This window comes from Mustela nivalis (assembly GCF_964662115.1).
Source record: "Mustela nivalis genome assembly, chromosome: 9".
Lineage (NCBI taxonomy): Eukaryota > Metazoa > Chordata > Mammalia > Carnivora > Mustelidae > Mustela > Mustela nivalis.
In genome coordinates, this window is record NC_139028.1 from 70,381,725 (window position 1) to 70,409,595 (window position 27,871).

At 36.0% G+C, this 27,871-nt stretch overlaps 1 protein-coding gene across 8 annotated transcripts in view; it reads right to left on the reverse strand.

Annotated features, from left to right (window-relative positions):
- The window catches only part of STK33 (serine/threonine kinase 33), a 155,506-nt gene that overhangs the window by 2,019 nt on the left and 125,616 nt on the right, over positions 1-27,871 (reverse strand). For all 8 annotated transcript variants that reach the window (XM_082683113.1, XM_082683114.1, XM_082683109.1 and 5 more), the window contains one exon: positions 14,380-14,586. In XM_082683113.1, the coding sequence (XP_082539239.1) occupies positions 14,380-14,586 (207 nt within the window). The remainder of the gene's footprint in view (positions 1-14,379; positions 14,587-27,871) is intronic.

Sequence of the window (27,871 nt, forward strand, 5' to 3'; positions counted from 1 at the left end):
ATTTGTACTGGAAAAATTAATTTGTCTACATTTGGAAATGTAAAATAAGTCCTTTTCTCCATAGATTTTTTTTTTCCAACAAAATTTCTAGGTTGCTTTTCTGTGTATCCTTCCATGAAATAGAAAATACTGAAAATGCATTAGCATTCGGCAATCCAGCCTACCCTCTCGCTGAGAACGCTCACGTGCAACAATGGGGTGAGAGTCAACTCCCCCGATGTTCCCACGTCCAGTGGAGAGAAGCTGCTTTGTTGTGTGCAGCACTGATCTCTGAGACAGGAAACCTATCTTGGAAATTTCAATTCATGAAAGTTTAATTCACTTGACATACAAATCCTATTAAAAGGTGAATCTCAGTGTAACCTTCTCCCTTTTGACATTTCCACCTTTGGAACTATCATCCAAGTAGTCGAGGAAATGTTTTTCAACATGTCTCCTACAACTACTGCTCTCTAGAGTGTAGGAACAGAGACCCTGGCATTTTCTTTTTAATGTGTGCATATTCATATCTGGCTTAACACTTCCATTCTTCTCCATAGTTCCATTCGTTAATGGACTTGGGTTGCTAAATGAGACTAGGAGTTGCATCACCAGGAAGAAATACTCAGAAACAGTCTCTGTGGGTGGGGGTAGTGATGTAGATTAGTTTTTCCGAAATGACTAGAGGCTCTGGTATTTTCTTCTTGGATAAGATATCTTAAGATAATCCTCAGAATTTTCTGGCAAAGGGGAAGGGAAGAGGAAGCTAGACCAAAATGTTTGCTTGCTTTGGTGCAGAAATATTTCTCAATTTCATGCTAGAGCAAGATGAGAAAATGATATTCCTCAGCTACATTTCTTTATTTATTCATATCTAATTTTAGTGATGTATTTTTTTAAATAGGTGGCACACCCCCATGATTTAATATCCACAGTGTTAAAAATCTCCTCCCTGCCCCCCAGTTAACTCAGCTCTGACCCACATCAAAGACCACCAATATTATCAATTTACAGAGTACATTTCCAGAGAGAGGTCATGCATCTTTGAGCAAATATTAAGTGGAACCAAACTGAATCGGTGGGTATTTCTACAGGTCAAAACCAGCCCAATAATGGCAATTTCATATGGTTCAGTCTAATCGGTATATTGACATGCTTCCCCCCCCCCCCCTTTTTTTTTTAACACAAAAGGTAGCCCACTGTAAGCCCTCTTTTACTGTCATGATTTTTTTCAACTAAATGATTATCTTAAGGATCCTTTCATGTCCATGTTCATTCTTCTTTTTGGCTATGCCGTCTTCTCTTGTTTGAAGGGACTACAATTTATTTAGCTGGTCCCTTCACAGTGGGCATTCAGGTTGTTTCCAATCTTTTCCTAGTACAAATAGTGCTGTGAATAATCTTGTACTTGTGTCATTTTGTGGGTGTGTAAGTATGTCTACAAGATGGATAGTTTAGAAGTGAGACTCCTGGGTCAAAATGTATATGGATTTGTAATTTTGAAATCTACTGCCATCTTGCCTTCCACTGCAACTGTACCAACTTAGACTCTTACCAGCAACATATGAGTGTCTGTTTCCTTATTTCTGTCTCAATTTTAATACGTATTAAAAGTAATATAGTCAGCTATAGTTTAATGGAACTCCAAGTTGGCCTGAAACTGGTTGTACTGGAACAAATGTCCGTATTTGTTCCTTTACTCTCTGGTAACATCAGTGCAAATCTACTCACCTTTATGCAAATGTTTATTGCAAATGCTTAGAAGCTTCTGTGTATACTGTGTGTATCCTGTGTTTCGTGTGTGTGTGTGGGAGGGGTGGGTGTGTGTGCGCACATTAACATTTCTCTTTGCTAATTTGTAATTGCATTAAGTTTAAGATGTCACTGTTTAGAAATCAGAATTGTAAGAGTTTTCCTGAAGACTCTGAGTCTTCTCTATTAAATATCACCCTAGTGAAACTGTGCTCTGATGTTAATAAAACACATATGTAGGCTGGCCCTCATGGTGTCCCCCAATTGAGCTGTAGCTTTTGTCACCAAAAGCCAAGCCTCTCATCTCCTTGAATGCAAATGGCCAAGGCACATTCCAGCTTCCAGGCTTTTCTCTAGGAATGTAAACAAATCTTAATGTTTCAGGGATTTCCTTTGGAGGTTACAGGTTATCTAAATTTTAGGTTTCTCTTTCTCCACTCTCCTACTTGAGGGGAATCCTCGGGGATCTATGCAGTCACTGATGCAATTTTACAGTTTTCTAAGTAACATGACAGAGAAATGAAAAGTGAAATTGCCAAGGCCATAAGAATTACTAAGATCTTCCAGGTCATAAAAGGCAAATAGAAGATGAGGATCTCCCGTAAGATTGCACAAAGGGGGAGGAAGATGAGAGGGGAATTTCAATATTCAGTTCTAGGGGAAAAGAGTCCAAACGATCATTATGAGATTGTTGGCCATCATTATCAGTCTAAGAAAGGATCTACAAATCACTATAGATCGTTCTCTTTAGATGCTGGTGTAACATACGGTTGCACAGTGATCAAGAAAACCTGACTATCATCAGAAAGCACCTTAGAAACAAAGAAAAAATCCTTCTATCCTTATATAAAATCATAAAGAATTCATATCTGAAACACGGCAATCAGCTTGAACAGAGATAAAGGAACCAGAGAAGGTTTACAGACAGGTTACTAATATGATTAATGGATGGAGGTTTCTTTACAAGAAAGCTCTTCAGTCTAGAAATACAAAGAATAGAGGACATACGTAATCACAGTAGAATGCAGAGGGGACAGAGCTCAGCTCTGTGGAGCTAGACGGTGTCTCTGAGCGCTGCAATCAGGATGGTTACACCAGGGGCTGGCGCAAGCAGCATCTCAATTGTTCTTCATCCTTGACAGACTCTTAACACTTGGGACAGTTGAAGAATATTCAGTCCTCCTAGAGGCGGGATGATGGAAAAGATGACCTTACAAGTTCCCTCCAGTTCCATCTCTTAGTAATTCAGCACCCTTGGCCTGATTTCTCCAGCTCATATTATTAATCTTGGAAAGGGGCTCCATGTGTGCAAGGGGAGATATGTAACAAGAAAATTGGGCTAAATATACGTATTTCATTATTCACTGGCATAACTTTAACCTGATGAACTCATCTGGTGATAATGGATGCAAAACCTGTAAGCTCTAGGCATATCCCTGCAAGTTAATACCAGTACATGATTACTAGAAACTGTTACCATTTCTCTGAATTTTGAGTAAAATACATGCTATTTAAGTAAAGTGGTTTATCACCATAGCAACCATTTCTAGAGTCACACATTCAAATTATAGGCCTGCACAAGGTCCAAGTGACAGAACATTCTGATACAAGTTTTCAGCTCCAGTTCTGCTCACAATGGTCACCCACTTTCTCTCACATTCCTGTGGTTTGCAGAAAGGAGAAGGAAGGAAAAGAAAAAACCAAAGGGACAAAGAGTAATAAACTTCCAAATATATAGGTTTCTTTTATAAGGCTACCTACATAAATAGCTGGGCCTTGTAGGGAGTTAATGAAAATAAAATCTAACTTGCAAATTAGAGAGATATAAATTTCTCTTTTCTTTTTTAGTTAAAGTACAATTTACATATAGTAGATTATACAAATCTCAAGTGTATAGTTTGATGAGTTTTGATAAACAGACCTGTATAACCAACACCCCAATCAAGAAATAGAACAACTCCCCACAAATTTCCCGGGGGTCACATCCCACTCAACTCCCTCCCATCCTGAGGCTACCAGTGTTCTGATATTTGTCAACATAATTACTTCTCTAAAACTTTGTGTAAACAAAACATACAGTGTGTACTCTTGTGTCTGACTTTCTTTGCTTAACATATTAAATTGAAATTTATATTAATATTCTAAAAAAGGAAATTTTTATTGAGATAATTATAGAGTCTCATGGTATTACCACATATGTCTTGAAATTCACCAATCAGTGAATCACCAATTGTAGTTTATTCCTTTTTACTATCAAGTAGTATTCCATTAAATGGATATACCACAATTTGTTTATCCATTCTTCTATTAATGGATATTTGGGCTCTTTCCGGTTTGGGGCTCTTTATATATAAAGCTGTTATAAATATATTCTACAAATCCTTTTTTAAACTCAAATTTGGTATTTCTGGATAAATGGTAAGTAAATGTTTAACTTTATAAGTAACTGCCCGACTATATTCCAAAGAATCTGTACCATTTTGCAATCCACAGGCAATACAGGAAAATTCCACTTGCTCTAATATTTGCTAAAATATGAACTTGTCTTTTTAAATTTTGGCCATTCTAGAAAGGATATAGTGATATATCATTGTAACTTTTCCTATTATCATTTGCATTTTCCTGATAACTACTGATGTTGCATATTTTTTCATATGTTGAAAAATGTCTATCTGAAATGTCTGTTCAAATCTTATGCATATTTTAAAAGTGGAGTTGCCTTATTTTTATTGAGTTGTAAGAACTGTCTCAATATTTTCTAAACAAGTCCTTTGTTAGGTCTATTGAAATTTTTTTCTCCCCTGTCTGTGGCTTGCCTATTCTGTTTCTTAAAATGCCTTAGATAAGAAAATACATGTACTGTGAAGAACTTTTTAGCATGTTGCCTGGTGTTCTAAGAAATCTTCGACTACTCACTGGTTGGAAGATATTCTCCTAAGTTTTCTCCTATGAGCATTACAGTTTAGCTTTTAGATTTAGGTCTACTACCATTTCAAACTAATTTTTGTGTACAGTGTAAGCTCGGGGGGTCAAAGTTCCTTTTTCTGAATATAGATATCTTATTAGTTCAGCACTATTTATTGGGGAAAAAACCCTATCTTTCTCCCTATTGAATGGCTTTGAAATCTCTGTCAAAAATCAACTGACTGGGGGGCCTGGGTGGCTCAGTGGGTTAAAGCCTCTGCCTTCTGCTCAGGTCATGATCCCAGGGTCCTGGGATCAAGCCCCACATCGGGCTCTCTGCTCAGCAGGGATCCTGCTTCTCCCCTCTCACTCTGCCTGCCTCTCTGCATACTTGTGATCTCTCTCTGTCAAATAAATAAATAAAATCTTTTAAAAAAATCAACTAACTGCCTAAGTGGGGGCCAATTCTAGATTGTATTTTGTTTCCTCAATACAATACCACATTGTATTAATTACTGTAGCTATATTGTAAGTGCTGAAATCACATCATGTAAGTTCCCCAACTTTGTTCTTTTGAGTGATTTTTGGGTATTCTAGGTCTTATGTATTTCCAAACAAATTTTAGAAGCATCTTGTCAATTTCTAACAGAAAAGCAAAGCTCTCGATTACAATTGGGATTGCTTTAAAGTTATAAGTCAGTTTGGGGAGAACTGACCTCTTAACAGTATCAAAGCTTCCAGTCCATAAATATGGTATTTCTTTCAAAATATTTCAGTCTTCTTCAATTTCAATGTGTTGTCAGATTTGACATAAACATTTTACATATATTTTGTAAGAGTTAAGACTAAGTATTTTACATTTTGTGATGTTTTATTTTTTTTTAAAGATTTTACTTATTTATTTAACAGAGAGAGATCACACAAGTAGGCAGAGAGGCAGGCAGAGAGAGAGGGGGAAGCAAGCTCTTGCTGAACAGAGAGCCCGATGCGGGGCTCGATCTCAGGACCCTGAGATCATGACCTGAGCCAAAGGCAGAGGCCTAACCTGCTGAGCCACCCAGGTGCCCAACATTTTGTGATGTCTTAAATGGTGTTTTAACATTCTGTTTTCTAATTATTCATTGCTAGTATATGAAAATATATTTTATTTTTGTATATAGATCTTACACACTGAAAACTGTTTAATTCACATTTTGTAGATTCCAGGGGATTTTTTTTTTTGGTGCATAGTCATGTCATCTGCAAATAGAGATAGCTTTATTTTTCTTTTCCAGCTATATAATTTTCTTTTATGTGTCTTGTTGCCTAGGCTAAGATCTCTAGTACAATATTAAAGAGAAGTACAAAGGGGCATCTTTGCCTTTCACACAGGAAAGTGTTCAATATGTCACCATTAGGAATGAAAATAATTTTGGGGTGTCTGTGTGGTTCAATTGATTGAGCATCTGAATCTTGATGTTGGCTCAGGTCATGATATCATGGGTCATGAGACTGAGCCCCACATCAGTCTCCTCACTCACTCAGCAGGGAGTCTGCTTGAAAATTCTCTCTCTGTCCCCACCCCTACTTTCTCTTTCCCTCTCTCTCCCTTAGATAAATGAATAAATCTTTAAAAAAGAAGAATGATATTAGCTTTAGAGATTTTTAAAATAAAAAAAATCCCTTAATATTTAAAAGAAGTTACCATCTGTTCCTAGTTTACTACTCATGTTTGAGTGTTGAATTTCATCAAATTTTTTTTTCCATATGGTTTTTCTCCTTTACTTATTAATGGGGTGAATTATATTGGTTGATTTTTGTATGTTAATCCAAATAGACATCCCTGGAATATGTGTATACCTGTATACTTGATCAAGAATGTGCTGTCTCTTTTTGCATATTTCTGGATTCAGTTTGCTAATACTGAGTTTGGGATTTTTATATCTATTTATGAGAGATATCTATAAATCTATATCTATTTGACAAAATCTATATCTATTTTTATATCTATTTATGAGAGATATTGGCTAACAATTTTCTTTTCTTATAATATCCCTGTCATATTTTGGTGTTAAAGTTATACTTCCTTTATAAATGAGTTGGGAAATAGTCTCAGGAGTTTGTGTAACAAGCTTTTTCATCTGCAAATACTTAAAGGAATTAGACAGTGAAGAAATTTGAGACTGAAATTTTCTTTACTGGAAGTTTTTAAATTAGAGATTCAATTTTTGAAGTAAATATAACATTATTCAGATTTTGTATTTTTATATATCTGCTTTGATTTTTTTAAAATAAATCTGACCATTTTGTATAAATATTCTAATTTATTGGGACTAAATCATTCACAATATCCTCTTGTGTGAAGGGTGCTTTAATTTGCTATTCTCTTCTTAGCTTTTTGAGATGAAAGCTTAGATTCATTATTATTGCTATTATTTCAAGAAGTCAATATTATTTTACATTTATTCACATATTTACCCTTGCTGTTGCCCTTCATACCTTCCTGTAGTCAGGATTTCCATCTGGGATCACTTTTTTTTTTAACCTGGAGAATTTTCTTTTAGTATTTCTTATAATTAAGACATGCTGGTAACATATTCTCTCATCTTTTACATACTTGAAAATATTTTTTATTCTATCTTTATTTTTGAAGAAAATTATTACGAGGTATAGAATTCCAAGTTGGCAGGGTTTTTTTTTAGTTTTGTTTCATTTTCTACTTAGCACTTTAACAATGTGACTCCATTGTCTTCTGGCTTCCATTATTTCTGTTATATATCAAATGTTGCTTCTTCAATGGCAATGTGTTCCTCAGCACCACTCTCCAAACCTTGGACACTTACAATCTTCTCTCTCTAGTTTAAAGAATTAGAGACTGAATTCAGAGCAACCACAGACACGAGAAAGTAATGAGGGAATCCCTTAAAGGAGATAGCCAGAGAAGGGGCACCCTAAATTCTGCCCAGCGAAAGAGAAATGAACTGACCTAAGATTTGAACTGCTGACTAAGAGACAATTTGCAATTTGTACCCAACCAGCTACTTCCCTGACAAAACAGAAACATCAATGCTCTTTGGAGGAACACAGTCAAATCCAGAGTCAGCACAACATAACATTTCCAGTGTCTGAGATACAATCCCAAACTACTCAACAGAAATAATAATTAATAGAGACAGATCCTGAGGTGACCCAGATGTTGGAATTAGCAAACAATTAGCAAACAATTAGCAGCCATCATAACTATTACCAGTAATATAAAGGAAAATATTCTTTTAGGAATACAAGAAATCTCTGAAGAGAACTAGAAATAATAAAACAGGATCAAATGGAAATTTTAGAATACCTAAAATTAAATATTCACCAGGTAGATTTAACAGAGAAATGGAGATTGAATCAAACTGAAGAGAAATGATACCAGATGGAAAACTGGATTTCAGAAAAGAAAAAAGAACATCAGAAATGGTAAATACCTTGGTATACATAACAGACAAAATGTCCTCTTAATTTCTTGGAAATATATATGGCTATTTAAAGCAAAAATTAAAACATTGTTTTGTGGGGTTTGTAATTATGTAGCTATAATACATAATACATGTGACAGTTATAGCCTAAATGCAGGATAAGAGATGAATAGACCCAAATTAATATCGGTGGAATAAAAGCAATATTTGTTATAACCCAACCCAATGGGTTGGTTCTCCATAGGGAAAAGATACATAGCATAGCCTAACAGCTATAGTCCCTAAGGGGAGCTGAGCAAAAGCCAGGCTTGGGAGAGGAGGAAAATGATTTGAAAGGATTCACTAATACTTCCCTTCAGCTGTGGAAGCCTGGCTAAGCTTGTGGTGCAAACTAAGCCTACACAGAAGGTTCTAGTGGGAATAGTAGGGACAAAATCCTATGAATCCAAACTAGCAAATGGCATTATAAAAAGCATGGGTCAAAAATAACATGTCAGGATTCACGTTAATCCAATTATTTGTACCTGTATTAGTCATCTATTGCTGCAGTTACCTTACAGTGCTTGGGAGGTCTCCCAAGTCACCCCCAGGTTCATGATTCACTAGGAGGATTCAAAGGACTCAGCACATAATTGTACTCACTGCTACAATTTATTACAGACTGGCAGTTAGCAAAGGTAAAAGGCACTTAAGGTGAAGTCCAGCAGAAACCAGGCTCAAGCTTCCAAGGGTCCTTTCTCAAGAGTCACATGGAATGTACTTAATTACCCCAGCAATGAGCTGTGACCACACATGTCAAATGTTGCCAACCACAGAAGGTCTTAAGAGATGGAACCCTGGGTTTTTATTGGGAGCTGGTCTTGTTGGCAGTCTCTGCCCAGCACCTACCAAAATCCTGAACCCCCAGAAGAAAAGCAGGTTGCAGCATAAACCGTATTGTCTGCGCAGTTTTGGAAGAATGGGCCATTCTTAATCAGAAAATGATAGCAACCAAATTCAAGTTCTCAGAAGCCACTCAAGGGCCAACCTTGTAAGCAGGCCTTTCCAAGGTGACCAGCTTAGGTCTGCTATGTTAATTCCTTTCTGTACAACTACATAACAAATGACTATAAAAGGCTCAGTAGCTGTAGGGGTTGGCTAGACCAGAGTTCAGTTCAAATCTTCATAATTTCAGGAACTGTGGCTCCCCACAGGCATATTCTTCTCAAAGCAGGTAGCAGAAATACAAGAGAGCAAACTAAATCACATGAATGCTACTCATATCTTACCTTTTAACATTCTATCAGCCAAAGTAAGTCATCTAGTTAAAACCAACATTAGTGGGATCAGAAAATGCCCTTTGTTTACTTTAGTAGGGAGAACTGCGATGTCACATGGCAAAGGTTGTGAATGTACAATCACTTACAGAGAGGGGTTAAATAATTGGGAAAAATTATCTTATCTATCACAGTATGCTAGGGACCTCAAAAAAGTCAGAGGGCAAATGAGGTTAAAAGCATCACCTCATCACCTTTGAAAATGATATTTCTTGGTTTGTTCATACCCAAAAGGAGATATACCCAAAGGAGTCTTGAAACTGGCAGGGGAAAAAACGTGCAATTTTTGTAATATTCTATGCAAGTTCGTTAGTAATATAATAATAGAAGCAATAAAGGCTAACACTACAAAGTGCTTACCATGTCAAGAGTGTCACATGCATTATTTCACTTAATCCCTGGTTGATACCATAATTATTCCCATTTTACAGATGAGGAACAGGAGGCCAGGAGGTTTGTACAAGGTCATAAAGTTTATAAGCAGTGAAGCCAGGATTTGAATACATGCAGCCTGGATCTGGAGCGTGTGCTTTTAACCATTATATTTTAAGTGCATGCCAGATTGCAAGGTTTCAATATTGGACTACAAAAGTATGCCAAAGTTGTGGAAGCACCACCAAATTTACACGTGATTCACATGGGCTCAGAAAGCTAAGGTTTAATTTGTCAGGAGAAGAAAATTTTTATCCTACTCAACGAAAATACCAAGAAAACCTAACTCTTTCTCATAGAAATGTATCAACATACCACAGTTCAACTGTTTAATTTCAATGTTATTTAAATTCAAACGTTTCTTGTCTTTGAAGAACTGCTACATGAATACATTTCATTGATCAAAATAACTTTTCAAAGTTTCTAAGCAACCTTGAATTTCTACTTTCTATACGAAAGTATGTGCTTCATGTACCATTTCCTGTGACACTGTAAAGGCCATGTTTTCAGTGGAGAAAAATGATCACAAAAGGAAACGATCAGAAAATTTTCCATTTTCACTAAATAAGTACATTCAAGACTGTATTTGATAAATAATTTAACAATGATAAAGTATCTCTTTTATGAAGCAAGAATTCCATAATGTAAATATACATCTGGAATTTTTAGTCCTTCTCTCCATGGTTATGTGGAAGTGCATTTTAATTACCAGACATTTATTTCTCAGTTGTTTTCTGAGCTTAATAAATAATGAAAGTATTGTACTACTTATAAGAAATCAGACAAACCATAAGTGACTCTTAATCTCACACAAAAAACTGAGGGTTGCTGGGGGGAGGGGGTTTGGGAGAAATGGGTGGGATTATGGACATTGGGGAGGGTATGTGATTTGGTGAGTGCTGTGAAGTGTGTAAACCTGGTGATTCACAGACCTGTACCCCTGGGGATAAAAATATATGTTTATAAAAAATAAAAAATTAAAAGAAATCACTAAGGACATAATGTTAAAAGGCATGTTCTTGAAATAAGCAATGGTCTGCCAAGCATCTCATTTGAAGATGAGTAAATGCTGTTTTAGGAGTTGAAGTCTTGGGTCTACTTGATAGAACAGATTAAGAACCCACTGTGGGGAATTTAGAGGGTTACTAAGGAAATAAAACACTACTTAGATGTACTCAGCCTATAAGACACAAGATATACACAAGAGAACATTTCTATCCTTAAAGATTCTATCCTTAAAGAACACACCTAAATTAGGCTAAAATTTCATAATAAAAAGAAAAAATAAAAAAGCACACGGCCAAATGCCAACTATTGGAAGACAAGTCTGGAAGAGTGTAGTGTGATATCTTAGTCCAAGCATGAACAATGAGGAGAGGTAGACTCTATTTTTCCATCATGACCACAGCATTTGGAATTAAGAAAAGGTATGACAGAGGAAAATGAGCAGTTCAAGTGTTTGATTTATAACAACTCCTCACTTTCTCTGCTAGTCTTCCAAGAGCTCTGCCACTTAGCTAAAAAGCATGATTACCCTGGCTTTAAAAAAAAAAAAAAAATCAGAGCTCTAAATGGGTTTATGAGATTCTTCAGAAGAGAGAACAATGATACAATGGAAAACAGGAATTGCTGGTAGATTTCCACTTAAAGCCAAATTTTAAAAATTTTAATGGAAAAAGAATTTCCTTAATTTAGTAGGTATAAATAATTTATATTATCACATTAAATCATTCATATAATTTAATTTTTACAAACAAAATTTTCCTCATGGGAAATATTTTAATATTCAAAGAATAATTTTAATAAAATTTAAATTTCACTCTTAAGAATATTCATTACAATATGAATCCTGCATGGACTCAAGGGTAAATGGCAAGCTCTATTTTCATTTATCACTTAAGAACTTTATACTCCATATTTACTATTGTTAATGAAGATTTGAAAGAAAAGAAGTAATTTCTTAGCACAAGCTCAGCTTCAATATAATTAACAAAGTAACATACTTATAAAAACCCATGAAAGAACTTAATATGTTAAATGTATAAGAAGTCTTTCTTTAAAGGGGTAACACTTTTCAGAAAAACTACCACACAAGGTAATGTATTTCTTCCAAGACATCACAGCCAAAGCCCAAGTGTGGGAAAGTTCCTTAGAGGACATCCAGGACAAACTCCTACCCATCTTGCAGGAATTCCTGCTATAGCAGTTATGACAAGTAGCTTTCTAGAGTCTGCATGGACACTTGCACGACACTGGTAGATGGGGTTCACTATCCATGGTCCAGCCCATTTTATTGCAAGTGAGCTCTGACTGTAGAAAAATTCTTCCTGCTGGTGAGTAGAAATCTATGTTCTTAAAATTTCAACCTACCTGGTATAAAATTTATACCACTGGTTATAGTTCTAGCACCCATAAGCATTTCAAATTCCAATGCTTCTGTTCCTTAGTTGGAAGTAGTAGCTGAGAATAGCATAGCAATTCGCATCACTCTGTGACTTGCAAGCACTGGGAAGGGAGGGGAGGTGTGTGACAGAGCCATGGAGAAGGTGATGGAAGACAACCAACCAAATATTTGGTTCACAAGGGTATTTTATGTCAGATTCAGTAACAAACACAGATAAAATCCAAGACTACAAAATACAAGATAATGTGGTCATATGTGGTGTATGTGTAAGTATTTGTGTTTGTCTATACATATGTATATGTAAATGCACATGTGTATATATGTATAATACACACATCTGAGTGTGAGTATATGTACACTTGACCCTTGAACAACAGGGGTTTGAACTGTGTGGGTCCAGTCATACATGGATCTTTTTGGCTAAGCACAGCACAGTACTATAAATGTCTTTTCCTTATGGTTTTCTTAATAACATTTTCTTTTTTCTAGCCTACTTTGTTGTAGGAATACAGTACATAACACATATACAAAATATGTGTTAATCAGCTACTAATGTTACTGGAAAGGTTTCAGTCAACGGTAGGCTATTAGTAGTTAAGTTTGGGGGGTGTCAAAAGTTATATGAAAATTTTCGACTGTATGGGGGTCAGTGCCCCAACCGCACCATGTTATTCAATCATCAACTGCATATATGTATATGGTGCATGTGCATATGTGTAAGAAGGTGTGTGTGTGTGTGTGCGTGTGTGTGCGCATCTGAATATAAATGCATAAAATGCCAAGTCTGCTAATAGAAAAATCTTCAAACAGTATTTAATCAGGAATGCGAACATGGGTTTTTAGGGTATTATTTTCAACAATATAAAATACACACGGCTGCCATGCATCTCAGTAGTTGTTAACAGACCAGAGAAGATGAAGGGAATGCAACATACTCATGTTTATACTATGGTAAAGATATGATTATTTCAAAATATCAGAGTCATTAAATGTTAAACTTATTATCTAGACATTTGCTATTGAGTAGATGAAGAAGTTCTCAACCGGTGAGTAGAAACCAACCAGTAGATCACTCTACCAAGTCTCTTTCTGCAGGTTTCTGATGGCCTTGTTAGCATGGGAGGGACAGGCCAGCGATGCACCCTCCTGGGAGCAGCTCAGAACCAGCCTTCTGAGGCCTGAGTGGCACTCTGCCCACGCTACACCTCAGAATGCCAGAAAGTAACAGCTCCTCACGGGGTCGGGGCTGCCGTAAGGTAAACATAGTCCCCACCAGAGGGACACTCAATTATTAAAAAAAGAACTCAAATACATTCACTAGATTTCAAGATAAGAAAGAGCACAAGGTCACAGAAGCATTTTCCATAAACACAGAAACAAAAGAAAAAAGGATTTGGGTAAATTGTTGGCATATCTAGTTAGTAGGATACTATCTGGAATTAATAAAAATATTACTAATACTTTATACATAAATATTTATATACATAAAATATTTTATACATAAAAATAAATTTATAAAGTATTACTAAATTTTATTCACCAGAAAGAATAAAGCTCTATTTGGATCTAATAAGGCAAAATGATAAACTCATGTGAACAGTTTTAGTTGTCATAAAATTGGAAACAAATAACTGCATAATGTAATAAATCTTTTTCTAGGTAATACATAAATCCATTCCAAATTGTAGAGCCTGGTAAAGCACAAATATTATTAATTTTGACCCATGGGCCAAATATCACACGCCATCTGTTTTTGTAAATAAAGTTATATTGGCACGTGGCCATGCTCATTCATTTGCTGTCTATGCCTATTTTCATCCTATGACATCCGAGTTGAGAAGTTGTGACACAGGGCTGAAAGAAGTTTAGCCACAAGGCTAAAATATCTCCTCTGTTCCTTTATGGAAAAAGTCTGCAGACCCCTGCCCTTTATAATCACAGACCTTAAAATAAACACATGGGCTACTGTGCTAAATCATGATAGTCTGAAGGGAAGAGAGAACTTTGCTTTGTTCTGTAAGTCCTTCCTCACAAACTAACAACAACAACAAAAGACAGCATTGCAAAAACTGCTCCAGTGTTGTGAGAGTATTTTAAAGTTTAGAGAAATGGAACAATTGTTCTTTCTACTTGTTTTCTTGGTTCCTCCTACCTGTTTCTCCTCCTCTTCATCTGAGGTGCTACTGATATCCTGGGCGTTTCCTCTGGGGCTGCGGCGTTGGTAACCTTTCAGCTTTTCTTGAACAGACCAGTTGTCCTTTTGATCTGTCGTGTCTTCCTCATCACTTTCTGGGTTATTTTTCCACTCCTTCATCATTTCTAACACATTGGTTGGTCTTGCTGAAGAAAGCGTATTGCCCTAACATTAACAATGAATTTTTGGCATTAGAAACAGTTTAGAAAACTGAAAAAATTTTTACATCTTCTGGTAATACATTATACAAACTATAATGCTGAATAAATAGTGAAACTTCTGCTGCCCTTTGGAGCATTCCCTTGCTGACACAGCTCATGCCTCTTGATTGAGATCACATGCAACAAGTTAGGGTTGGGGGAAATATTCAGGTTTTTTTTTTTTTTTAAAGATTTTATTTATTTATTTGACAGAGAGAAATTACAAGTACACTGAGAGGCAGGCAGAGAGAGAGAGAGAGAAGGAAGCAGGCTCCCTGCTGAGCAGAGAGCCCGACGCGGGACTCGATCCCAGGACCCTGAGATCATGACCTGAGCCGAAGGCAGCGGCTTAACCCACTGAGCCACCCAGGCGCCCCGGAAATATTCAGGTTTGAAGGAACAATGTAACATGCTCGTGCAACGGACACTAGACATGGAAATTCCCTGGAATCCAATTCTTAGAAAACCAACAGGGAAGCAGAAAGAATGAAAAATGTTGCCCCCCGTCTAGTGGGCCCAACACTAAGGGCAAACTTAAAGAATATCAAAATCTCCAGGTAGGAAAGATAAACTCATTAAGTACTTAAACACTGTGTCCAAGAACATAGGTGTTTGATTTGAAAGCTTTTTAGTGGACTGGAAGATTTAAATATAAAGTGGTCATGATTATAACTAATTCAGCACACCGCTTTAATCTTCAATGTGACCACACCATACCAAAATTGACTGTTTTATATTAATAGTATTTTTCTCAAATATAATATTCCACTTAATGACAAGAAATACATGAACACAATCTCAAATGGCTCCTGCTAGAGTTGGTAGGCTTTAAATATTTCTGCTCCTTACTCAGACTACTATAGTAGAGAAAATTTAGACATGTTTGGATCGCATTTAGATTAAAATGGGAAGTTCAGGTGTGGGCTGTGGGCACAGCTATAAAGTGTTATGTTAATCTGGTATGTGGGTGGATTGAAGCATTAAGCATCAGTGACCCAGAACACTATGAAACAGAGCACTTTAAGGGCAGACATGTGAGTACACAATCAAGGGTCTGTAGACTTTAATATATTTGTGGTTAAAGACATAGACACGCACCAAGTATAGAATGGTAATAACAGGATCATTATGCAATTAATTCCTCATGGTTTTTCTATTTCATCTTATTATAAGAAATTCTATATTACCACTTTCATAGCATCCGACTTTTGGTTACATTCAACCCATAGCATCCTCGACCTGTTCGCTCCCAGAACACCCTCACCATGCCTTCTGCTAGCCCATAGCCTACATTTCCTCCAAGGCTCAATTTGAGAGTCAACTCTGTCAAGCATCCCGGAACTTTAAAAAATGTTGTCAACTTAAACTCAGAGGAAGTATAGATGGAGTCTCAGACCATTAAAGAGTTGGAATTATCTAGAATGGTAGAGTCTTTGATCTTCCTTCTGAGAGTTCTAACCTCTAGGGCTCTGCCAATAGTCCTGCTTGATCCAATAGTCCTAGGATCCATCTGGACTCTATTACAACTTTCTGGTTTCATCCTGACCTTTGACCCTAATTTTCATGTACTCACAATATCTAGGCTCCTGGAATGCAAGTACACAAAACTCTGCCTCCACTTGATTCTTTCACTAGCAGACAGACAATCTGATATTGTCTATGCCTTTATTTTCAGTCCTCCGTTGTCTTTCCCTGATAAACCTTCTATAAGGTAACTCTTTGGATACCGTACTAGTCACTAATGATACTCACCTCACATTCCTTTCTGCTAGGCATGTTGTAGAATTCTGCTTCTCCATGTCTTTTAGGATATGACTACATGACTTGTTTTGGCCAGTGAAATGTTATTGGAAATAGTATATATAATTTGGGGTAGAAACCGTAGGAGACAACATGCAATTTATCATGTTCCCTATTCCTACCTTAGTAACTATAGGAACATAGAGATGGAGCCTCCCTCAGCCTGGGTCCCTGAGTGAAGACAAAGTAAAATAAAGCCTCCTCCCCTCATCCTAGCTAACCTGCAAAGGGAGGCATCAAGACCACTGAGATTTGGGGGTCATTTGTTACCATAGCATAATTTAGCTCATCCTGGCATAAATAGCAAATTAAACATTCTATTCGGTAAGTCACTTCCAAAAAGCCCATAAAAAGAATGAACCCACTGTACAACCCACGTACCCAACAAAATTATAACTACTACAGAAATGCTATCCCATTAGTACCCTGTGATAGCCCATTTGTTTAGGTGGTCCTTGCTTTGCACAGTTCTGATATGCATGAATTTCAACCATCATGACTTAGTTAAATAATCTCAGTCCCCCAACAACACAGTGCGAATTTCAGTCACTGCAGTATACTAACAATAATTATATAAAGTTCAAACTTCACTGCCAGCTCTTCAAGCCACAGTCACCATATAAATTACAGATGTGCAATGTGATCAGTGACGAATCATGTCACTTCTTTCACAGTCAGTTGGTGACAGGCCACCTGGCATCTGCTACTCACTTCACACACAGGCAGCAAAGTATGCAGTTGTGTTGCCTCCTTGCCTCCCCAGAATCTGTCAGCTAACATGAAAGTGCAGCAAATAAATGAAAGTGGTCATGCTGGAAGTGAAATCTGAATCAAAGGTCAAGGGAGTAACAGAAGAAGTAGCTGACCTTGGAAACTCTGCTGCTGCCACTGTTTGAGAACCTAGATATGCAACCAAAGGAAGTTGTTGCAGGCAAACTCATGAACATAAATGAGAGGAAGAGTGGTGTGCAGAAAGGAGAGAGGCACCCTGGAGAAAGTGATGCCCTCAAAGAAGGTGATATTTTAAAAATTTTCAGAGATAATTCATGACATTGAAAGCACAAAGGATAAAATGTTGGAAGGTAGCCAAACTTGGAGAATAGTATTAGAACTCACTAAAGTTTAAAAAAAGATGCTCCTCTCTGTATAAGTTATAGGACAAGGAGAAGAAGGTAAGCACTGTTTAAACCAATTTTGTTAAGTTTTTATTAAAAAAAAAGACACTTTAGTTCTTAATATTTCTAATGTTTAAAATTACAATGCATTAAGAAAAATCAGTTTTTCTTTTCTTTCATTTTCTAAGTATTATAACCAACAGTTAGTTTTTTCTATTTAACAAAAAATTTTAAAGGGCATGGAACAATTGTAATTTCCCCCAGTGATTATTAAGATCCTGTTGCTGTTTCAAACTGCATTGTTATTTTTATGGTCCTGTGCTACTATACAAAGGCAAGGATTCCCCATATTATCTTGAATCTGCATCTCTAGCAAACTTTCAAACGCTCGTAATACACATAAGAGCTTGATCCTCTATATGCCTATAGTTAGAGTGCCTTTGTACTCAAAGAAATGACCCTATTTCTCACTCCAAAGAGACAGTAAAGAAGAGAAAGCATTCAGAATAGGACATTATGCCCCCAGAAACACCCAACTACTTGGAAATCTTTAACTCTTTCTGTCCTACATTCATGTGGGATATCAAACAGCACAAATGGTGACCTCAATTCCAGACTTTCCCTGGCATCTAAAGTCTAGTCAATAATTACTAGACTACCCACTTCTTGCTTGCTAGCAGCTGGAGGAGGAATTGTATCGAACACTTGGACCGACCAATGAATAAGTAGGCCAGGGCTATGTGTCATGATCCTTCTAGGTTCAACAGAAATTCCAAACAAAAATGGGCATAATTCTTAGGGCAGACACTGTAAAGTGTATGTCATTTCACTATCAGGACACTAACCTATGAATTCCCTTTATTGGCTGTAATAAGGGGTCAGATACTGAACTCATCAACTGTGAAGAAGTAAATGGCAAGATGGCAACAGTAACAGGTCAATAATCTGAGGCTTTCAGAAGTAGAACACCAACCTTCTGGTTACTAAATTTCTACTTGGTTAACTAACAGAGATTTGAGACTGTTTTATTTTGAAAAATGGAAAAATGAACACTCATGGAGAAGCACTGGCAAAAAACGAAGATTTGACTTAATACCTTAGTATTAGGTGGAGACCAAAATTGGAGACCTAAACATATGTCCCTATCTAACATACTTTGCCTGTCAAGGACTGTGACTATCATAATTTTATAAACAATAAGTATTTAATGAGTATGAATGAATTATATTTATGAGCTGATGTGAGTAGTATGAAACATAAAGTTGGCAAAGCTAGGGACGCTGGGTGGTTCAGCTGGTTAAGTGTCTGTCAGGTCATGATCCCGGAGTCCTGGAAATGAGTCCCCTCTGGGCTCCCTGCTCAGTGGAGAGCCTGCTTTTCCCCCACCCTCTGCCTTTCCCCACGGCTTGTGCTCTCTCTCTCTTGCTCTCTCTCTTTTGTCAAATAAATAAATAAAATTGTTTTTTTTTTTAAATGACAAAACTAAAAGGAATCATCCTAGGTCTTTAGCTTCTGGTCATCATTTCTACTTTTTGTAAATAGCCAGAACTCTATTTTATAATGTTCCTAAGAATAAGCTTGTGGGTTTTTTGTTTGTTTGTTTTCTTGTTTTTTGTTTTTTTCTTACTTGAATAGAGCTGACACCTGGACATTCTAGATCTTTAGCTTCTGGCCATCATTTCTACTTTTTGTAAATAGCCAGAACTCTTTATTTTATAATGTTCCAAAGAACAAGTTCGTGGTTTTTTAACTTGGGTATAGTTGATACCTAGGAATAAAATTTTTTCAATAGGAAAATGGAATATCACTTTGTAAAATAAATAAATAAATAAATAAATGTATATCAAACTTCACAAAACTAACAAAACCCAAATCAAAACAATGAGATGCCGATCTTCACTTAACAGATGGACATAAATTTAAATTTGGTAATACTCTGTGTTGGTGAGGGTGTGGGCAAACAGGTTTTCTCATTTTCTTGCTTTCTGTGGGAAGGTAAATTAGCAATAACCTATCAAAATATATAATACACGCTCTCTCTGACCAGTAAGTCCACTGTTAGGAATTTGTCTGATAACACAGCATGCAAATGTATATTTATAAGAACATTGGTTGCACTACTGTAATAGAAACAATCTGAAACGATTTAAATGTTCCATTTTTTTTTAAAGATTTTATTTATTTGACAGACAGAGATCACAAGTAGACAGAGAGGCAGGCAGCGAGAGAGAGAGAGAGAGAGAGAGAGAGGGAAGCAGGCTCCCTGCTGAGCAGAGAGCCAGATATGGGACTCGATCCCAGGACCCTGGGACCATGACCTGAGCCGAAGGCAGCGGCTTAACCCACTGAGCCACCCAGGCACCCCAATGCTGCTTTTTAAAAAATAAAAAAACCTTTCCAAGATATTTTAGGTAGAAAAGAATAGCTTGCATAACATGAACCCTATTGTGTAAGGTATATACATCAAAATGCGTAGAATTTTTTTTTGAAAGAATGTGTAGAAACTTAACAAAGGCTATCTTTAGTAAGAGGGAATGAGGGAATGGAGGAAGAAAAGTTATTCTTCCTTTTTTGTTTACCATTAAAATCACTTACCATGTGTAATCTCAGCTATTACCTTTATATGATTAGTAATTAATGTACCTTACAGTAGGAAAAGAAACAATGTAAGTTGCAGATACCCACATGAACTAAAAGCACCCAATAAAACCACCAAACTGATCCTAAGAGGCCTCAGTGAGTGCTAGGCAGCAGCATATCAAGATAATAATGATCACTGAAGTAAGCCACTGCATGCCACTTCAAAATTTTTCCTAAAAGTCATTTCAGTGATTTTCTTTGAGAAGTGTAGCAACTACACGAGTATACAAGGTTAGTGTTGATATTCCTATTCTTCAGGGGGAAGCAGCCTGAGAAGTGTAGTCACTTACCTCGTTCCAGAAGTGTATTTCTAACTGCTTGCCAAGAATTTCTAGCTAGAGGTGTTGTGGAGCCTTCAGTACTATATTGTATATTCAAAAGTTGCTAAGACAGATCTTAAAAGTTCCCAACAAAAGAAAAAAATTATAACCATGTAAGATGATAGATGTTTTAACTAAACTAATTGTGGTAATCATTTCACAACACATACATATGTCAAACCATTATGTTGTACACCTGAAATTTATGCAGTGTTATACATCACTTATATCTCAATAAAGCTGGAAAAATAAAAACAAACTCAATATATCCCAAATGAACATTCTTCAAACTGCGTACACCTGATTGTACATGAAGGCTTTTGAAAGGATGCATGGGCAAGGATGGAGTCTGCAGAGAATCCATTTCAAGACCCTCAATTCCCAATGATCTATTCTTTTTCAAAAGTCATCTCCTTGAGCAAGGATTTGCAGTAATCCTTTCCATGTTCTTTTTCTTAAGTCAGCTTCTTCCAGTTCTTGTTACTGTATATATATTTATTTGTGTGCCACAGGACGCTCATTTATCTAAAATAATGAACTCCTACAAATCAATAAGTAAAAGACATAAAACCAAATAGAAAAATGGAGGGGCACGGGGAAGACCTGAACAGCCATTTCACAAAAGAAGATATCCAGAAGTCCAATAAGCATAAATAAAGATGACCAGCTTCATCTGTCATTCAGGGAATGCAGATTAAAGTCACAATGAGATGCTATTACATACCTACCAGAGTATCGAAATTAAAAATATTGACAATGCAAGCATTGAAGAAGATGGGGAGCAAAACTAGAATCCACACATCACTGGTGAATGGTACAATCACTCTGGAAAATGGAACAATGGAACTTTCTGGTTGGGGATGGAAATGTTCCATATTTTGTTCTGGCTGGTAGTTACACAAATACATACATATATAAAGATTCATCAGGCTATATACTTAAAATAGGTATATTTTAGAGTGAGTAGATTATAATTTAACAAAACTATGATGATTTAAAGATACATTTCAATAGCCTCAGAGATATTACTACATGCAGTTTAATCACTTTCACTGCTATACAGTATTCCATTGTTAGACCATACCACAATTTACTCATTTTTAAGTCTTTTTCAATGTCTTCCAATAAAATTTCATAAGAGGTCTTAGGAATCTTATGTTAGATTTATTTCTGGATATCCAATATTCTTGGATACTGCTTTACAAGTCTTCATTTTTATTACATTTTCTATTGTTGGTTGCTTATGAATAGAAATGTAATTGAACCTTGTATACCATTTTTTCTTCCCAGCTCTGTTGAAATATAATTGACATGTAACAACATGGTGTAAGTTTAAGGTGTACATGTGTTGATTTGATACACTTCTATACTGATATATGCTGACCCGGGAACAATATGGGTTTGAACTGTGCAGGTCCACTTATATGCAGATTTTTTTCAGTAAATACAGTAGGTTACTATAAATGTATTTTCTCTTATGATTTTCTCAATAACATTTTCTTTTCTCTCACTTTATTACAAAAATATAGCACATAGTACATATAACATAAAAATATTTGTTAATTGACTGTTCATGTCATCAGCAAGGCTTTAGTCAACAGTCTGGTATTAGTAGTTAAATTTCTGGAGAGTCAACTGCACAGGGGGTCAGCACCCCTAACCTCCATGCTGTTCAAGGGTTAACTATATATCAATAATAAATCCAGCTATCTTACTCAGCTTTCCTATTATTTCAAATAATGTGTCTAATAATTTGTATATTATGATAAATAATGTGTTTTATTTCTGCTTTCCAATTCTCATGTCTTTAACATCTTTTCCTTGTCTCAAGTTAACTAAAAACCACAATCTTGGAAAAAAAATATTGAAAGCTGACTTCCTTTGACTACTGCTTTACTTTAAAGGAAGTTCTCATATTTCCTATTTAGAATACTTGCTATAATCTGTTATATCAGGTTAGAGAAGTTTCCCTTTTAAATTGTGAACGTTTGTTGAGTCTTATTGTTTCCTTTGAAATGATCACGTGCTTTTTCTCTTTTAATATGTTAATGTGAAAATTTATATTTATAGACGTTTTTCCATCATTGTGTACTGAACAAAAATTCAACTTGGTCATGATGTATTACCTTTTTATATACACAGATCCAATTTGCTAATATTTTGTTTAAGGTTTTATATCAACATTAATAAGTAAAATGGATCATTTTCCTTTTTCACAGGTTTTGCTTCTATTGGTCTAGTTTTGTTATACTATAGTATACAGTTATGTTAGACTTTTTGAATAAGTAAAGTTCCCTCTTGTTGGGGTTGGGAGGTGAGTTACAAATTTGAGATGAAAGTCTTATAGGACTTATCTGTAAAATCATTGAATTTTGAGCCTGGTGTTTTCCTTAGGGAAGATTTTATTATTATTTAACATATATATACATATATATGTGCATGTGTGTGTGTGTGTGTATATATATATGTGTGTGTATATATATATGTGTATATATATGTGTATATATACACACACACATAGTTTTGAATTTTATTCCAGTGGAGTTAACATACAGTGTTATGCTACATTAGTGTCAGGTGTACAATACAGGGATTCAACATTTCCATACATTACCCGGAGCTCATCATGGTAAGTGTACTCTTAATCTTCATCATCTTCCTTATGGAAGATTTTAAACTACTACTTCATTTCTTTAATAATTATAGGACCATTCAAGTTTTCTGTTTATTCTTGAGACAGTTTTATGAAGCTGTAAAACTTTTCTGGAACAAGAAATTTTGTCCATTTGGCCAAGGTTTCAGATTTATTGGTATACAGTTGTTGGTAGGATTCCCTTGGCTTTTAAATTTATCTTTTAAATCATAATCCTTTTTCTGTGCTTTACCTGTGATTGAATTCTCTTTTTCATATATAATCTCTTCCTGTTGTCTTTTCTTTTTCTTTCTTGATTACTTTTTCCAAAGTTTTCTCTATTTCTCGGTCTTTCGGAAGACTCAAATGTTGGTCTTGTTATCTTTTCTCTTCTACCTTTGCTTTCTAGTTTATTTTTACTTAGTTTTTTTCCCCATTACTTTATTTGGATATATTCTGCCAGACTTTTTCCCTGCAATTTTAAGTTGGATCAGTAGTTTATTAATTTTTAGCCTTCTTTCTTTTCTAATATAAATGTTTTGGGCTACAAACATCGCCAAAACACACTTTACAGCATCCTACAAGTTTTGACATGTTGTATTTTCATTGTCATTCAGTTCTAAGGATTTCATTATTTTCCTCGTTAGTGTTTATTTTTTAACCCGGGACTTCTCTAGAAGCATGTGATGTGATTTCCAAACACAAGCAGATATTTACTCTCACTGCTATTGACTTCTGACATGACTGCATATTGTTAGAGAATATGTTCTGTGAGGAATTTACTGAAGCTTGCTTGCTTGCTTCATGGACTTGTGTAAGATCAATTTTGATAAGTGCTCCACATGCGCTTAAGAAAACTATATGTTCTCTAATTGTTGGGTACAGAATTGTATATGTATTCAATAGGATATGCTTGTTGACTGTGTTGTTAAAATCTCTGTACCTTTGTTTTTGTTTTCATTAGCTTTACATTATCTGTAATTGAGAAAAGTGCATTAAAGTCTCCCACAATGAAGAATTTGCCAATTTCTCCATGTAATTTTGTCAACTTCTGAAATACTATGTTTTTCAGGTGATTGTATTCATTGCATACATGTTTAAAATTATTATATAATCTGGTTCATTTGAGTTTTTATCATAATAAAGTGATCTTCTTTATCTCTAGTGATGATTTGTTGTGTTAAGTTGTGTTAAAGTATTATCTGATACTTATCCAGTTAGACAGGCTTTAATTCAGTAACATAGGTTACTGTTTGCCTGGTATGTCCTTTTCCATTCTTCTTCTTCTTTTTTTTTTCAATATTTCTCTGTCCTTATGCTTCAGATGTGTTTCTTGTAAATAGTACCTAGTTACATTCTACTAAAAATTCAACCTGACAATGTCTTTTAACAGGTCTTTCTAACTCATTTATTTGTAATTATTTTTATATTTGGACTTGTTTCTATCATTTATGTCTACTACCTCAATTTGCCCCATTCTTTGTTTTTTAATTCTTTCCCACTTTAAAAATCTGATGTCTAGATGCCGGTGAGGATGCGGAGAAAGAGAAACCCTCCTACACTGTTGGTAGGAATGCAAGCTGGTGCAACCACTTGAAAACAGCATGGAGGTTCCTCAAAAAGTTGAAAATACCTTATGACCCAGCAATTGCACTACTGGGTATTTACCCTAAAGATACAAATGTAGTGATCCGAAGGGACACGTGCACCCAAATGTTTATAGCAGCAATGTCCACAATAGCCAAACTATGGAAAGAACCTAGATGTCCATCAACAGATGAATGGATAAAGAAGATGTGGTGTATGTATATGTATACACACACACACACACACAGGAATACTATGCAGCCATCAAAAGAAATGAAATCTGGGGTGCCTGGGTGGCTCACTGGGTTAAAGCCTCTGCCTTCGGCTCAGGTCATGATCACAGGGTCCTGAGATGGAGCCCCGCATCAGGCTCTCTGCTCAGCAGGGAGCCTGCTTCCTCCTCTCTCTCTGCCTGCTTCTCTGCCTACTTGTGACCTCTGTCAGATAAATAAATAAAATCTTAAAAAAAAAAAGAAATGAAATCTTGCTATTTGTGACGACATGGATGGAACTAGAAGGTATTATGCTTTGTGAAATAAGTCAATCAGAGAAAGACAACTATTATATGATCTTCCTGATATGAGGAAGTGGAGATGCAATGTGGGGGGTTTGGGGGGTAGTAAAATAATAAATGAAACAAGATGGGATCGGGAGGGAGACAAACCATAAGAGACTCTTACTGTCACAAAACAAACTGTGGGTGACTGGTGGGAGGGGGCTAGGGAGAAGGTGGTGGGGTTATGGGCATTGGGGAGGACATGTGATATGGTGAGTGCTGTGAAGTGTGTAAACCTGGAAATTTACAGACCTGTACCCCTGAGGCTAATAATACATTATATGTTTATAAAAAAAATTTAAAAATTGAAAAAAAAATCTGATGTCTACATCTTCCATTTAACACCCTCTCAGTGGATCAATGTTCTCTCTCCCTTCTCTATGCATTTTGATTCTTGTTATTGTGGAGATAATTTCTCCTCTTATTCTTTGGTTTTGCGATTTTTTAGTTTTGTTTTTTTTGACACCAGCAAAATTTATCAAGGTATTTAAAGACTCTAACTGCACATAGCTCTGGTAGCAGCTCTAGATTTGATTTTCCTATTTAATTATTTCAACCAAGTATTTTACGTGTCAATCCTTCTGAGGTCTTGTATATTTGAAAAATTTTTTTTAAGATTTTATTTATTTATTTGACAGAGAAAGATCACAAGTAGGCAGAGAAGCAGGCAGAGAGAGAGAGAGAGAGAAGCAGCTTCCCCATTGAGCAGAGAGCCTGATGAGGGACTCGATCCCAGGACCCTGAGATCATGACCTGAGCTGAAGGCAGCGGCTTAACCCACTGAGCCACCCAGGTGCTCAGAAAATATTTTTATAATTCTTTTCATTTGAATGCTAATTTGGATGGATACAGAATTCCAAGTTTAAACTTCTTGGTCTTTGAATATATTTAGAGTATTACCCTATTTATGCTTATAACCAATGTTGCTCCCCAAAAGTAAGATGTCAATGTGATTCTTGTTCTTTTTTATATGTTCTGCTATTTCTTTCTGGGCGATTTTAGAGTTTTTTGCCTTGAATTTCCTTAAATTTCATCATGCCTCTTTTGTCAGTTTTGCTTATCTCTCCTAAGTATTCTATCATCTGTTGAAAGCTAAAGTCTTTCTTCTTTAATTCTGATTATTTAATTTCTGTTATTTCTTTAAAGATTTTCTCTTCCCCCTTTTTTACTTTTCTCTCTCAAATTGCTATTATAGGAATTTGGGCACTTTTAATTCCACATATCTTAACTTTATTTTCCTACTTTTAAAAATATTTTCAATTTGTTTATCTTCCTGTTTCCTTCTATAAAGTGCCATAATCTGACCTCCTAGTTTTTTTAATTCACTCTTCAGCTGCACCCATTTCACTTCTTTACCCTATATAGTTGCATTCTGTACAACTATTATACCTAAATTATTCTACTTGATTTTGCTGTATTATTTTATATTCTTGCTCCATATTATTAACATCTTCCCTTATCTCTTTTAGTATGTTCAGTTTGTTGACTTTTAAATTTTAGACTGTCTCTTCGAAACTCTCCTAATGGTGTCTGAAACTTGCCCTGTGATCTCATCTTCCCCAGGGAGTACTGGCTCCTTTGGAGAACAGGGCTTGGTTCTAAGGTCATATCCAGGCCCTCAGTCCAGAAGCTCAAGGAAGAGTAAGGAGTAAGAAATTTAGACACCAAACACCTGTCCGCTCAAAGCTACTCCTCAGTCTAGGGTTTCATCCTCATCAACATTCTTCCTGGAGAAACAACCTTTGGATGAGGCACTTCTAAAAATACAATCCGCCAGTCCTAGCATTTGGAGTTCAACAGATAAGGAGTCAATGCTGAAAACCAGTCAATTCTCATCCATTTTTCTTAGCTTCTCACTCAAAACAGGGCTTCAGTGCTGCTTGGATTTTATTTCTTCAGACCCCTTGGGGACACAGGCATTGATGTCCCAAGGCAAAAGAAGATAAGCAAAAGGGAATCTTTTAATTCCTATTTTAACATCCTGTCCTGGCTCCAGGCTGTTGCCTTACCTGTCATACACCCCAACTCAAAATGAATCCTCCATTTTCCCAAGGACTTCTCATGCTGTTCTCTGAATCCTGGTGTCCTGAAGTTTTTCTCCAAAGTTATTCTAGATTAATCTTCAGAGAATATGCAGTAATCTGTGCTAATTCAACATCTTAGTGGGAACCAGACCTTCTCTAGCAGGCCTTTCCCTGGGTGGTTTTGACAATTAACTCAGAGATTTAAAGAGCTGAGTGACTGCTATGTTGAAACTCCTTCCAGTCCTATCTACTTATTTACATAGGGTTCTTGGTGTCTATATCTTTAAAAGCTAAAACAACAGTACAATTGAAGCTGAATGCTGTCTCTTCCTAACAATAAGTAATAGTAAATCATGGATGAATAAATTATTTGGGGTGGGGAAATGCAACTCTGTCCATCACTACAGAGAAGCATTTCCAATATAATTGTATTTGTGATGCTTATTAATTACAGCAAATTATAATTATGATCTCTTGATCAATAGTACCAATCATAATGATAAGTCATTGTTAAGTAGTTTTTAAACATTTAGAAACCTAAAAATCCAGCAAAGAAAAACAAAGAATTAAATATAT